The 13,308-nt window shown below is 34.4% G+C and overlaps 1 protein-coding gene across 6 annotated transcripts in view; it reads right to left on the bottom strand.

The window, feature by feature from the left end:
* The window catches only part of KIF27 (kinesin family member 27), a 91,423-nt gene that overhangs the window by 10,302 nt on the left and 67,813 nt on the right, over positions 1–13,308 (bottom strand). For 5 of the 6 annotated variants that reach the window (XM_024132892.3, XM_024132887.3, XM_028494089.2 and 2 more), the window contains 3 exons: positions 11,241–11,447; positions 9,566–9,764; positions 7,433–7,597 (listed from right to left, as the gene is read on the bottom strand). In XM_024132892.3, coding sequence (XP_023988660.1) covers positions 7,433–7,597; positions 9,566–9,764; positions 11,241–11,447 — 571 coding nt within the window. The remainder of the gene's footprint in view (positions 1–7,432; positions 7,598–9,565; positions 9,765–11,240; positions 11,448–13,308) is intronic. The other variant, XM_028494090.1, reaches the window with a different exon arrangement.

A 13,308-nucleotide genomic window follows, 5' to 3' on the forward strand; every position in this document is an offset into this window, starting at 1 on the left:
GAAAAAGAATTCAGAGTAATGATAGTAAACATGATCCAAAATCTTGGAAACAGAATGGAGAAAATACAAGAAACGTTTAACCAAGACCTAGAAGAATTAAAGCCCAGCAAGGATCTTATTCAGATTTGACAGAGAAATTAAAACCTTTACAGACAAGCAAAAGCTAAGAGAATTCAGCACCACCAAACCAGCTTTAAAACAAATGCTAAAGGAACTTCTCTCGGCAGGAAACACATGACAAGGAAAAGACCTACAAAAACAAACCCAAAATAATTAAGAAAATGGTAATAAGAACATACATATCGATAATTAACTTAAATGTAAATGGATTAAATACTCTAACCAAAAGACACAGACTGGATGAATGGATACAAAAACAAGACCCATATATATGCTGTCTCCAAGAGACCCACTTCAGGCCTGGGGACACATACAGACTGAAAGTGAGGGGATGGATAAAGATATTCCATATAAATGGAGATCAGAAGAAAGCTGGAGTAGCAATTCTCATATCAGAAAAAATAGACTTTAAAATAAAGACTATTACAAGAGACAAAGAAGGACACTACATAATGATCAAGGGATCAATCCAAGAAGAAGATGTAGCAATTGTTTAAATGATACATTAAACAAGATGGACCTAATTGATATTTATAGGACATTCCATCCAAAAACAACAGAATACACTTTCTTCTCAAGTGCTCATGAAACATTCTCCAGGATAGATCATACCTTGGGTCACAAATCAAGCCTTGGTAAATTTAAGAAAATTGAAATTGTATCTAGTATGTTTTCCGACCACAATGCCACGAGACTAGATATCAATTACAGGAAAAAAATCTATAAAAAATACAAACACATGGAGGTTAAACAATACACTACTTAACAACCAAGAGATCACAGAAGAAATCGAAGAGGAAATCAAAAAATACCTAGAAACAAATGACAATGAAAACACGATGACCCAAAACCTACAGGAGGCAGCAAAAGCAGTTCTAAGCAGGAAGTTTATAGCAATACAATTCCACCACAAGAAACAAGAAACATCTCAAATAAACAACATAACCTTACACCTAAAGCAATTAGAGAAAGAAGAACAAAAGAAGCCCAAAGTTAGCACAAGGAAAGAAATCATACAGATCAGATTAGAAATAAATGAAAAAGAAATGAAGGAAACAATAGCAAAGATCAATAAAACTAAAAGCTGGTTCTTTGAGAAGATAAACAAAATTGATAAACCATTAGCCGGATTCATCAAGAAAAAAAGGGAGAAGGTTCAAATCAATAGAATTAGAAATGGAAAAGGAGAAATAGCAACTGACACTGCAGAAATACAAAGGATCATGAGAGATTACTAAAATCAACTCTATGCCAACAAAATGGACAACCTGGAAGAAATGGACAAATTCTTATAAAAGCACAACCTTCCGAGACTGAACCAGGAAGAAAAAGAAAATATAAACTGACCAATCACAAGCACTGAAATTGAAACTGTGATTAAAACTCTTCCAACAAACAGAAGTCCAGGACCAGATGCCTTCACAGGCGAATTCTGAACAGAATCCAACAGCACATTAAAAGGATCATACACCATGACCAACTGGGGTTTATCCCAGGACTGCAAGGATTCTACAATATATGTAAATCAATCAATGTGATAAACCATATTAACAAACTGAAGGAGAAAAACCATATGATCATCTCAATAGATGAAGAAAAAGCTTTCGACACAATTCAACATCCATTTATGATAAAAACCCTGGGTATACAGGGCACTTACCTCAACATAATAAAGACCACGTATGACAAACCCACAGCCAACATCGTTCTCAATGGTGAAAAACTGAAACCCTTTACGCTAAAATCAGGAGCAAGACAAGGTTGTCTACTCTCACCACTACTACAGCCAGCATTGTTCTCAATGGTGAAAAACTGAAAGCATTTCCACTAAGATCAGGAACAAGACAAGGTTGCCCACTCTCACCACTCTTATTCAACATAGTTTTGGAAGTTCTAGCCACAGCAATCAGAGAAGAAAAAGAAATAAAAGGAATCCAAATAGGAAAAGAAGAAGTAAAGCTGTCACTGTTTGCAGATGACATGATACTATACATAGAGAATCCTAAGGAGGCTACCAGGAAACTACTAGAGCTAATCAATGAATTTGGTAAAGTAGCAGGATACAAAATTAATGCACAGAAATCTCTGGCATTCTTATACACTAATGATGAAAAATCTGAGAGTGAAATTAAGAAAACACTCCCATTTACCATTGCAACAAAAAGAATAAAATATCTAGGAATAAACCTACTTAAGGAGACAAAAGACCTGTATGCAGAAAATTATAAGACACTGATGAAAGAAATTAAAGATGATACACATCGATGGAGAGATATACCATGTTCTTGGATTGGAAGAATCAACATTGTGAAAATGACTCTACTACCCAAAGCAATCTACAGATTCAATGCAATCCCTATCAAACTACCACTGGCATTTTTTACAGAACTAGGAAAAAAAATTTCACAATTTGTATGGAAACACAAAAGACCCCGAATAGCCAAAGCAGTCTTGAGAACGAAAAATGGAGCTGGAGGAATCAGGCTCCCTGACTTCAGATTATACTACAAGGCTACAGTAATCAAGACAGTATGGTACTGGCACAAAAACAGAAATACAGATCAATGGAACAGGATAGAAATCCCAGAGATAAACCCACACACATATGGTCACCTTATCTTTGATAAAGGAGGGAAGGATATACAGTGGAGAAAAGATAGCCTCTTCAATAAGTGGTTCTGGGAAAACTGGACAGCTACATGTAAAAGTAGGAAATTAGAACACTCCCTAACCCCACACACAAGAATAAACTCAAAATGGGTTAAAGACCTAAATGTAAGGCCAGACACTATCACACTCTTAGAGGAAAACATAGGCAGAACACTCTATGACATAAATCACAGCAAGATCCTTTTTGACCCATCTCCTAGAGAAATGGAAATAAAAACAAAAATAAACAAATGGGACCTAATGAAACTTAAAAGCTTTTGCACAGCAAAGGATACCATAAACAAGACCAAAAGACAACCCTCAGAATGGGAGAAAATATTTGCAAACGAAGCAACTGACAAAGGACTAATATCCAAAATTTATAAGCAACTCTTGCAGCTCAATAACAAAAAAACAAACAACCCAATCCAAAAATGGGCAGAAGAACTAAATAGACATTTCTCCAAAGAAGATATATAGATTGCCAACAAACACATGAAAGAACCCTCAACATCACTGATCATTAGAGAAAGGCAAATCAAAAGTACAGTGAGGTATCACCTCACACCAGTCAGAATGGCCATCATCAAAAAAATCTACAAACAATAAATGCTGGAGAGGGTGTGGAGAAAAGGGAAATCTCTTGCACTGTTGGTTGGAATGTAAATTGATACAGTCACAATGTAGAACAGTATGGAGGTGCCTTAAAAAACTAAAAATAGAACTACCATATGACCCAGCAGTCCCACTACTGGGCATATACCCTGAGAAAATCATAATTCAGAAAGAGTCATGTACCACAATGTTCACTGCAGCTGTATTTACAATAGCCAGGATATGGAAGCAACCTAAGACTTAGGGGCAGGACAGGAATAAAGATGCAGATGTAGAGAATGGACTTGAGGACACAGGGAGGGGGAAGGGTCAGCTGGGACAAAGTGAGATAGTGGCATGGACATATATACACTACCAAATGTAAAACAGATAGTGGGAAGCAGCTGCATGGCACAGGGGCATCAGCTCGATGCTTTGCGACCACCTAGAGTGGTGGGATAGGGAGGGTGGGAGGGAGACGCCAGACAGAGGAGACATCGGGATATATGTATATGTATAGCTGATTCACTTTGTATAAAGCAGAAACTAACACACCATTGTAAAGCAATTACACTCCAATAAAGATGTTAAAATAAAAAGTAAAAAAAAAAAAAAAAAAAGAATGGTTTTACTAATGTAATTGACCACATTGCAAATTATATATTTACAAATGTATGGTATAACACACAAATCTAATTAATGCATTTAGTATCATATACATTCATCAAATTTTTCTTGTGTCATAAACACTGTACCTCCAGTGTAATGTCTTCAAAATATTATATATTTTATAATTAAGCTCATAACTTTTGCTAAAAAAGAATTTCCTTTCTCAGTGAAATTCAATGTAAGCTCTGAAATGAATGATATATAAGTATTTTTATATTCAAACAACAATCCTCTCCAAAGAAAAGAAACAATAATTAAATTCTTCTAATTATGGCTAAAGCTGAATTTAAAGAGTTGCTTGGATTTAACCAAATAAGAATTTATGTCTTACATTGTGTATCTTTCAAGACTTTTATGTTTTGTTTTGGGATAAAATAAAATATTATTCAATTTTTTAAAAAGTATAGAGTTTTAAATACTTAAACAAGTATATAGACTGCATGTCCATATATACTGATTTTATCCACACAAAATGTTAGAAAATAGATGCACTGTAACAGAAGCATGACCAAGTGCTTTTAGTCTTTTTGGTCACTTTTTAGAAGTGACCAAGATATTTTAGTCAAAAGATTAATTCTTTTGCTATTTGAAAGTGCTAAAAATATTCAAAGCAGATAAAGTCTGGTAGGCAGACAATGAAAAGACTACTAACAAAACCCAATCAACTGAATACCAAGACAGTTATATATTAATTAGGATACTGATTATTAAGCATATAATACAGTTTAGGGAACTCAAAATTTGATATATTTAAACTGTTATATTTTATAATTCAAACAAGCCTTATTTAATGTCATTTTATTGGAGCTGCATTTTGAGGTAGGATATAGTACCAGCTATATCACCAATATGATTCCAAATGAATTTTTTTAAAGCATAAGGAAAACAGTGAAAAGAATTATGCTGAAATGTTAATAGTTGTGGCTAGGATTATGGGTGTTTTTTTCTGATATTTTTCTATATTTTCAAAGTTTTCTATAATGACTATGTATTACTTTTTATAGCCAAAAAAATAAAGATATTTAAGATGGTTTTAGGGGATATAGCAAATTAGCTGAGATAACATCTTCAACATTATTATTTTTAAGACTAGACTTCCAGGAATTCCCTGGCGGTCCAGTGGTTAGGACTCTGAGCTTCCAATGCTGGGGGCCGGGGTTTGATCCCTGGTCGGGGGAACTAGGATCCCGCAAGTCACGTGGTGCAGCCAAAAAAAGAAAGATAAAGACTAGACTTCCCAGGTAAGTTGGTAAAACAGGAGTTATCCTCACTTTACACATCTCCAAGATTATTTAGCTTTTTAAAATCTTTTTATATTTGTTTCATTAAAGAGCATGATTAGGATCCAGGTTTCTTTCTTTCTTTTTAAAAAATATTTATTTATTTATTTATTTATTTTATTTTGGCTGCGCCGGGTCTTAGTTGTGGCACATGGGATCTTCGTTGCTGCGTGCGGGATCTTTAGTTGCGGCAGGCTGGATCTAGTTGAACCCTGGCCCCCTGCATTGGGAACGTGGAGTCTTATCCACTGGCCCACCAGGTAAGTCCCAGATCCAGGTTTCTTAAACCTGTTTACCACCATATACCACACTGTCATTTTAAGAGATGTCTAGTAGACTCAGCAGTATAAACATGGGCCATTTAAACAGTAAACATCTAATTTCAGATATCTCAAATTTGAAAGTGATTTTTTTTAAAGCAAAAATGGTTTTGTGCTAATTGCTCTGTTTCCTACTTAATACCTGTTTACATTTTAATTTTTTGCAGATAGTGTTTCAAGTAAAAGGTTCAGCTATATGTTCCAGGCAGTATTTCAAGTAAATATTTTAATTATATGAGTAAACACCTATGCATTACTACATTGAAAATCAGAAAGGTTAGTCTCTTTGGCAGAATTCGTATGTTTGTATCACATCTCTATCCTAAAATGACTTTTATACTAGAACACAGAACCAGGAATCAGAAGACCAGGGACCTTAGACCATGCTCTAATTACTGGTCGGTTCATGAGTCACTGGACTGCTCTAAGCTTTAATTTCCTCATCTAAAAATGAGGTTAGCATATACTGGCCTACCCTGAGTTTGAGGGCTAAACTGAACTATTTGGGAAAATGCTTGTAAATGATAAATACAATAAATATAAGGTAGTATTAGAACTACTTTTCTAAAATATTACTAAGTTTTAAGATTTAAAACTATTTTAATTCTGCTTATATTATATATTCAGTATATATCTTTTCATTGTGCATATATATCATTTTCCACTGGTTTCTATATTTTTTATGGTTTAATTTTTATAATTATATTTTTAAGTTGAGATATAATGGATATATAACATTATATTAGTTTCAGGTGTACTCTATATCTTGTTTGTACCCATCTTTAGTTTTCTTTACAGGTACAAAATAGTTGTGTTCCTAAAAAGAGCTGTAAAGTCAACTTTTCAAAAGCCATTCTTAACTTATTAGAAGAATACTTTCTCTAAAGGAAGGCTAATTCTTTTATAAAATGAGTATACATTATTTTAGAGATATTGATTCCTCTCTATTGGTAGCTTAAAGACAATATGTTTTTTCTTTTTTCTTTTTATTGGAGTATAATTGCTTTACAATGTGTTAGTTTCTGCTGTAGAACAAAGTGAATCAGCTATACGTATACCTGTATCCCCTCCCTCTTGAGCCTCCCTGCCACCCCACCCCCATCCCACCCCTCTAGGTCATCACAGAGCACCGAGCTGAGCTCCCTGTGCTATACAGCAGCTTCCCACTAGCTATCTATTTTACACACGGTAGTAAGACAATATGTTTTAATCATAACAGTATATCACCTTCATGGCACTTCTTGCTTTTGCAAAGTTCTTTGTCATGTTTTATCATTTCACTGAGGAAGATGGTATTTCTACATATCTACATATAATTATGCAAGAAAACATCCTTTGTCTCAACGATGGGTTTTATTATATGTTTGAATTTCTAGAGGTCATGATATGAAAAAACCTGACTGATCTTAGAAATACATAAATATTATTTTACCTTTACTTTTATTATTCTCTATTTTCCTTTTTTATGATAATCAGAAGGCTTAATTTACTATAAAACAGGAAAACAACAGCTATCCTATATTTAGGGTTATTTTAAGAATTAAGTGAGTTAGAGAATACAAGAGCCCCTGGTACATGGCAGGCAATCCAATAAATGATCATTTCCTTCACACATATACATTTGTTCATTTATTCTTTTCTCCAGTGGTTCTGTGTTACACATAGACTAGACAACTATTTTTGTCTACAGAGACAAAGAGAAGTTAAATACCTAATCCTAAATAATCCAATCAATTGGGAAAGGCTCCACTACAAACCATGCTACGGTGTTGGCGTGACAAGTAACACTAAATCTCTTACTTTCTGATGGTACTAGTTGTCGCCGAATTGCTTCCCCTACCAATTCCTTAAGTTTCTTCTTAAGATCTCTGCTGGTTTTCTTATAGAAATAAAGCTCTCTTTCCAGCTGCTGGATTTTATCTCCATAATTTTTTAAAGTTTCCACAATGCCTTCCCCGTCTTGCTCTATAAAACAGAAATTTACATTTAAAATCAGTTTAAAGTAAATGATTGAAAATTCTAACAGAGCTCCCAGACTGTATTGTAGGGTCAGAAGTATGTTACATGTATCTATTACTTGGCTGGATTTGTTTTCAGCTACAATTTGGAGTCTTCTGCCTGTAAAATTTTTCAAAGTAGGATGAGCCCTTCTCCACCCTAATCCCTACCAACTACCGCATTTTTCATGATTCATAAGCACCTTTTGAGTAGCTACTAACTAAATTTATCCTCAGAAGAGCAGAAGTAAGGTTCACATTTGGAACTCTGTCCAGCTGCATCAATGTCTTGAAATTTATATCAGGAACCATGGATATATGGAAAATCATAAGACTAAAGTTTATAGGCCCAAGAAATATATGACCAAAAAAACCCTCAAAAACCGGAAACCTGTCAAAAGAGGCTAGAAAGATTAAATTACAAAGGAAAACACCACCAGAAAAGGAGAAGGGGGGTGTATAAAGCATAAGTAAAGTTCTAGTTTATGACACAATATAATTTTAAAGCTTCTAATTAATATTTAGGAATATCTAAAACTGTCCCCTTTGGGTTAGGTTCTAGAACCAGTAAAACGCAGTTTACTGACCTTCAGAAATACACACTTTCAGACCTACTCTTTCCTATTGGTAAATCTATAAAATGGTCCTACTGGTTTGTAATTTTCTTTTGTTATAATTGGTTGTTTTGTAAAAATTGATCTAAGTATATCTGTATATTTTATATTAACCCATCATCTTGTTTAAAAAACATTTTAAATTAATAATATCACAAATCAGAATCCCCATGAAGGATATCATAAAAATGAACTTAATTTTATGGCCTATATTCAGTTGAAATTAGAAAATTCATAAATTTTTAACATTTTCAGTTATAACTTTGTTATGAAAAACTTGTCCCAGCTATAGAAACGAATGATTTTTTAAATGTTCTCATTTGACTAAAGCATGAACTTTTGTGGTAAAATGCCAACCACTTGAAAAACATATTAAAAATTCTATTAAAATATCACTTTTAGAGACTTAAGACAGAATTAACATAAGGTAAGGAAAGCATGTTTGAATGAAATAACATATGGAATCCAGTCAAGGAAATCCTGTCATCAGGCAACTTGTTGCTAATTAACTCGTTATAGAATTAACTTAGAAGCAAACTGCCTCAACACACAAATGCATATATTTTCCAATTTTCTGCTTACTCAGGTTGCTTCTTCCAGATCCTTTTTAGCACATTTCCAGCTACAGATTCATGAGAATCAAGACTAAATAGCCAAGCAACCTGGACTGAAGCATTCCAGGCGTTGAAGTGTCACCAGGCAGTGATTTTGTTGCCATAGCAACTGTGTGTACCAGCCATAAACCCAGGTATTGTGAAGACCAATTGCTATGACAACTCCATACCACAGTTGATGGTTGAACTACTGTGCACTGATAACACTATGTGCCCATCAATGGTAGACTAATTTTGACCTAAGCTATAACCTTAATGCATAAAATTTATAATTTAGTGAAAACTGTAACAAGAAATATAACCAGAAATCTGACAGAACCTATCAGTTTAATTTTATGAAGGGAAAGTGATTTAAATATCAAGGTTCTATATCCTAGAGATGGGGAACTTTTCAACTGTACACCACCAAGCCAGAAGTCATCCCACATTCCTACATAAAAAGTAGACCACAACAAAGTAACAGGATTGCAGCAGTTCTCTGTGTGGCACTGGGGACAGGCAGAGGAGATGGCATTTCAAGCATGAATAGCCCTACATCAAAGTCAACTATCCCAACATGTGGACCAAAACATATAAAGCACAAAACACATGTAAGTAGTAACTATTTATGCATGTTGGGCTTTAAGTGATCCACTTCTGTCCTACCTTCCTTTCCCAATCCCCCTCCTACACGTCACCTTTACACAACTGATGAGAAGGGACAGTTACCTTTGAAATGATGTAACAGAAGCTGCATTTTTTGCTCGTGTTCCTTTTGCTGAAGGGTCAGTCTCCGGTCACACTGCAATTTCAGATGTTCCAGTGTAGATTCCAACTCACGAACCACATTATCCCGTTCCAGAACTTTCATTTTAATTTCTTCATTCTGTAACTGTAGTTTCCGTTCAGCTTCTCGCAAATTAACCACCTAGCAAAGACATTTTTTTGATCTTTTAAGTGTGTTTTAGACAGCCTAATATAATAGACTAATTTACTTCTCTTAGACTTCATAAAGATGAGCTCCCTTAATCCCCATGGTATAACTAGGCAAATGCTTTGTCATATACCCACAAGATAACCTAACAGCCTTTTTAATTTGTTGAGATTCTGAATTGGTAACAAGTTCATTTAAAATATAATGTTGCTCTACTCTAACAATCACCCCTCCATCATTTCTTAGACATGATCTTTGTAGTTTACATTTATAATCCTACAACTCCATTTCTCCAGTCTAAACAGATATCAAGAATCGAAAGACTTCTGTAACATCTAGATAATTCTCATTTTTAACTCCAAAATGAATGTTATAAATAAGTGACAGAATTTTTAAGCTATAGAGTTCGGTCTCAGATTGTACATTTAGTCCAGTGGGTTCCTCTCTGCACTGATATAAAGTAAAAACACTTCAGACAATTATCTGTGTCACAGAACTTGTTAATAATGTAATGACATTCTCTCCAGAAAAATACTCATTTCTACAAAGAGTTCTTAAGACCAGAAAATCCACTGACCTTCACCTGGGTGCTTTGGGTTAAGAACCCTTGCTCTAAGAACACCACAGAAGAGTTATCTGTGTCAAAGCCTCAGACAATATTTCTGCCCTCCACACACCCAGTGATGGGATACACTTGCATCAATAATAGACGCTTACTACTGATGGTAATTATCCAAGAGGAGGGCTGTGTACCACATTTTCATTAATTTAGTCATCTTTATTTCAATTGTCTAACAGAATTAGAACTTTATTTTAAAACTTCTGTGTTTCATTTTTCATTAACTGTCTGCTATTCTCTTAAACTGAATATATTTTTCAGAGAAAAGAGTTATCTACTTGTTTAACACTTCATAATATGTATCTTAAGAGAAGACATTAGAGAAAAGACAGATATAGTTTTCAATGCTGTGAAACATCTCTATCAGTAAGCTGTCAAATCTGTATAAAATATTTTAATTTATATTAAGCCCATCCAGGTTAATGCTAAAATCTATTACTATCTTTGTCACTGATGCACCATTTCACCTCCATTTCAATTCATAGGGTATAATGAGAAAGTACAGGTTACCCCTACCCTACAGCAATGAAGGAAAGGGAACCCAAACCTGGAGGGCCCTTGATTTTTCACGAATGCTGAGTAGGAACAATCAAATCTAGAAAACATACAACCAAGAAATAGTGACTGAGGAATATAACTTAAATTCTTTGGTTTTTAAAACTATTCCCAAAAGCCCTTCTTTCAAAAGGCCCTTCAACTTTAAGAACCTCACAAAGTTAGGCCTACATACTTGGATAAGTGCAAAGATTTCAGATGACAACATTCAGTGCTGTAAATCCTACATAAATGTGAGCTGTATAAGCATCTCGACCCCTCTTTATAAGGAAATCCTCTGTCCCTGAAAAACAAACCTTATTGAAATATCTGAAAAGAATAGCTCTAATCTCAACAGGACTCAGGCAGATTAGTTTTTCTAAGACATTTGCTTCACTATGAGAGAGATTTTGAAATGAAGCTCTGAGCGAGTTCTGGCGACTCTGGATACGTTCGTTCTTGTATTCAATTGCAGCTTCCAAAGCTTCAATCCCTTCTTCAAGTTGGAAAAGAACATGTTCTTCCTAGATATAATACAATAGAAATCACTCATTTTAAATGAAACAGTATAACTTGGACTTTGTCATATACTAAGATCTTATTATGCTATTTGAGTCTAATGGACAGTACCATTCTTCTACTAAATTAAAAAGAATGTTTATTGAGTGCTTGCTATGCTACACAATGCACTGTGTGTACACACACATATATAACAAATAATCATTGAATCCTCGTAGTAAACCTTGGGTAGTAAAATGGAAGAGGAAGAAGGTTAGGTGAGTTATGAAACATCCCAAGGTCATAAGCAAATGCTGATCACGAAGGAATAGACTTGAACAAAGCCTCAGCCCACAGGTTTGACAGTGTTATAATGTTATCTCCCTCCATGGCTCCTAAAGTTCATATTATGTGTCATTGATATCTGGAGACCTCGGGGGTCCCTTCAAGGATCTATCAAAACAATATATTGCTAGGAAGGAAAGAAGAAATATATTAAAATAAGTTATTAAGAACTAGTAATCAGAGGAGAGTCTCTAGGGAAAAAACACAGTATAGCATAAGAAAAAGTAGTGAGGATTTAAGGACATGAAACATTTCATAAGATTCCTAGGAGATGTCATTAGAGAGAAAGTGTAGGCACTAAAAATGGTGGCAGCAAAACCTTTTTTTCATATGCCAAAGAAGATTTCCTCTGTAGGAAAAAAAAAATCTGATGAATTCCTGTCAGAAAACCTAGCAGTTCTCTGAATTATCCAAATAACATCTTATTTGGGGGATCTAAATCTCTGGTAAGAAATTATTTTGGACGTGGTAAGACTTGGATATATATTTTTGTATCCCAGTACTTGTGGTGGAGGCCACCTCAACTTTAAGTTCCCTGAGGGCAGATGGTGTTGTCCATACTCACATCCTTATTGCCTAGCACAGTATATATTACATAGTTTAAACTCAGTAAATATCTGCTGAACAACTTAATGAAGGGAGAGGAGAAAAAAACATTTTCATATGTCTTGGGTACATGACCCAAGTATTTCTCTCCTCTCCTCCCCATAGCATTTCAAAGAAAAATAATGTTACTATTTCTAATCTCCCCAAAGAATAGTTAGAATGACTTCTGGAACTCCTTTTCTGGAATTCAGGGAAAAGGTAGGTAATAACCTATTCCAATGGGAGGTTGAATAATACATATTTTTTTAAAGCCATTTAATAAAATCTCCTGAAAGAGCCATTTTGGAAAAAAAAAATGTTCAGCAGCCATTTTATTTCTTTGTGCAATTACTAACTGTCAAGAATTTGAAGATTTGATAATCACTCCATGAGGAAGAAAATAATATCCACCTTTTTAAGAAAAACAAACTTAAATACTCAAAGGTACTTAGGTGAATAAGAAGAACCAGAAAATAAAAGTGAATAACCCAAGAAAATATTTGACTTTTGAATGCATACTATGATTATATTCTACCAAAAACAAATGTGGATAGTTTTCTGCATACAGGTCTTTTTTCTCCCTAGGTAGGTTTATTCCTAGGCATTTTATTCTTTTTGTTGCAATGGTAAATGGGAGTGTTTCCTTAATTTCTCTTTCAGATTTTTCATCATTAGTGTATAGGAATGCAAGATATTTCTGTGCATTAATTTTGTATCCTGCAACTTTACCAAATTCATTGGTTAGAGCTAGTAGTTTTCTGGTGGCATCTTTAGGATTTTCTATGTATAGTATCATGTCATTTGCAAACAGTGACAGTTTTACTTCTTCTTTTCCAATTTGTATTCCTTTTATTTCTTTTTCTTCTCTGATTGCCGTGGCTAGGACTTCCAAAACTATGTTGAATAACAGTGGTGAGAGTGGACATCCTTGTCTTGTTCCTGATCTTAGAGGAAATG

The sequence above is a fragment of the Physeter macrocephalus genome, chromosome 9 (assembly GCF_002837175.3).
Source record: "Physeter macrocephalus isolate SW-GA chromosome 9, ASM283717v5, whole genome shotgun sequence".
In the NCBI taxonomy this organism is placed as follows: domain Eukaryota; kingdom Metazoa; phylum Chordata; class Mammalia; order Artiodactyla; family Physeteridae; genus Physeter; species Physeter macrocephalus.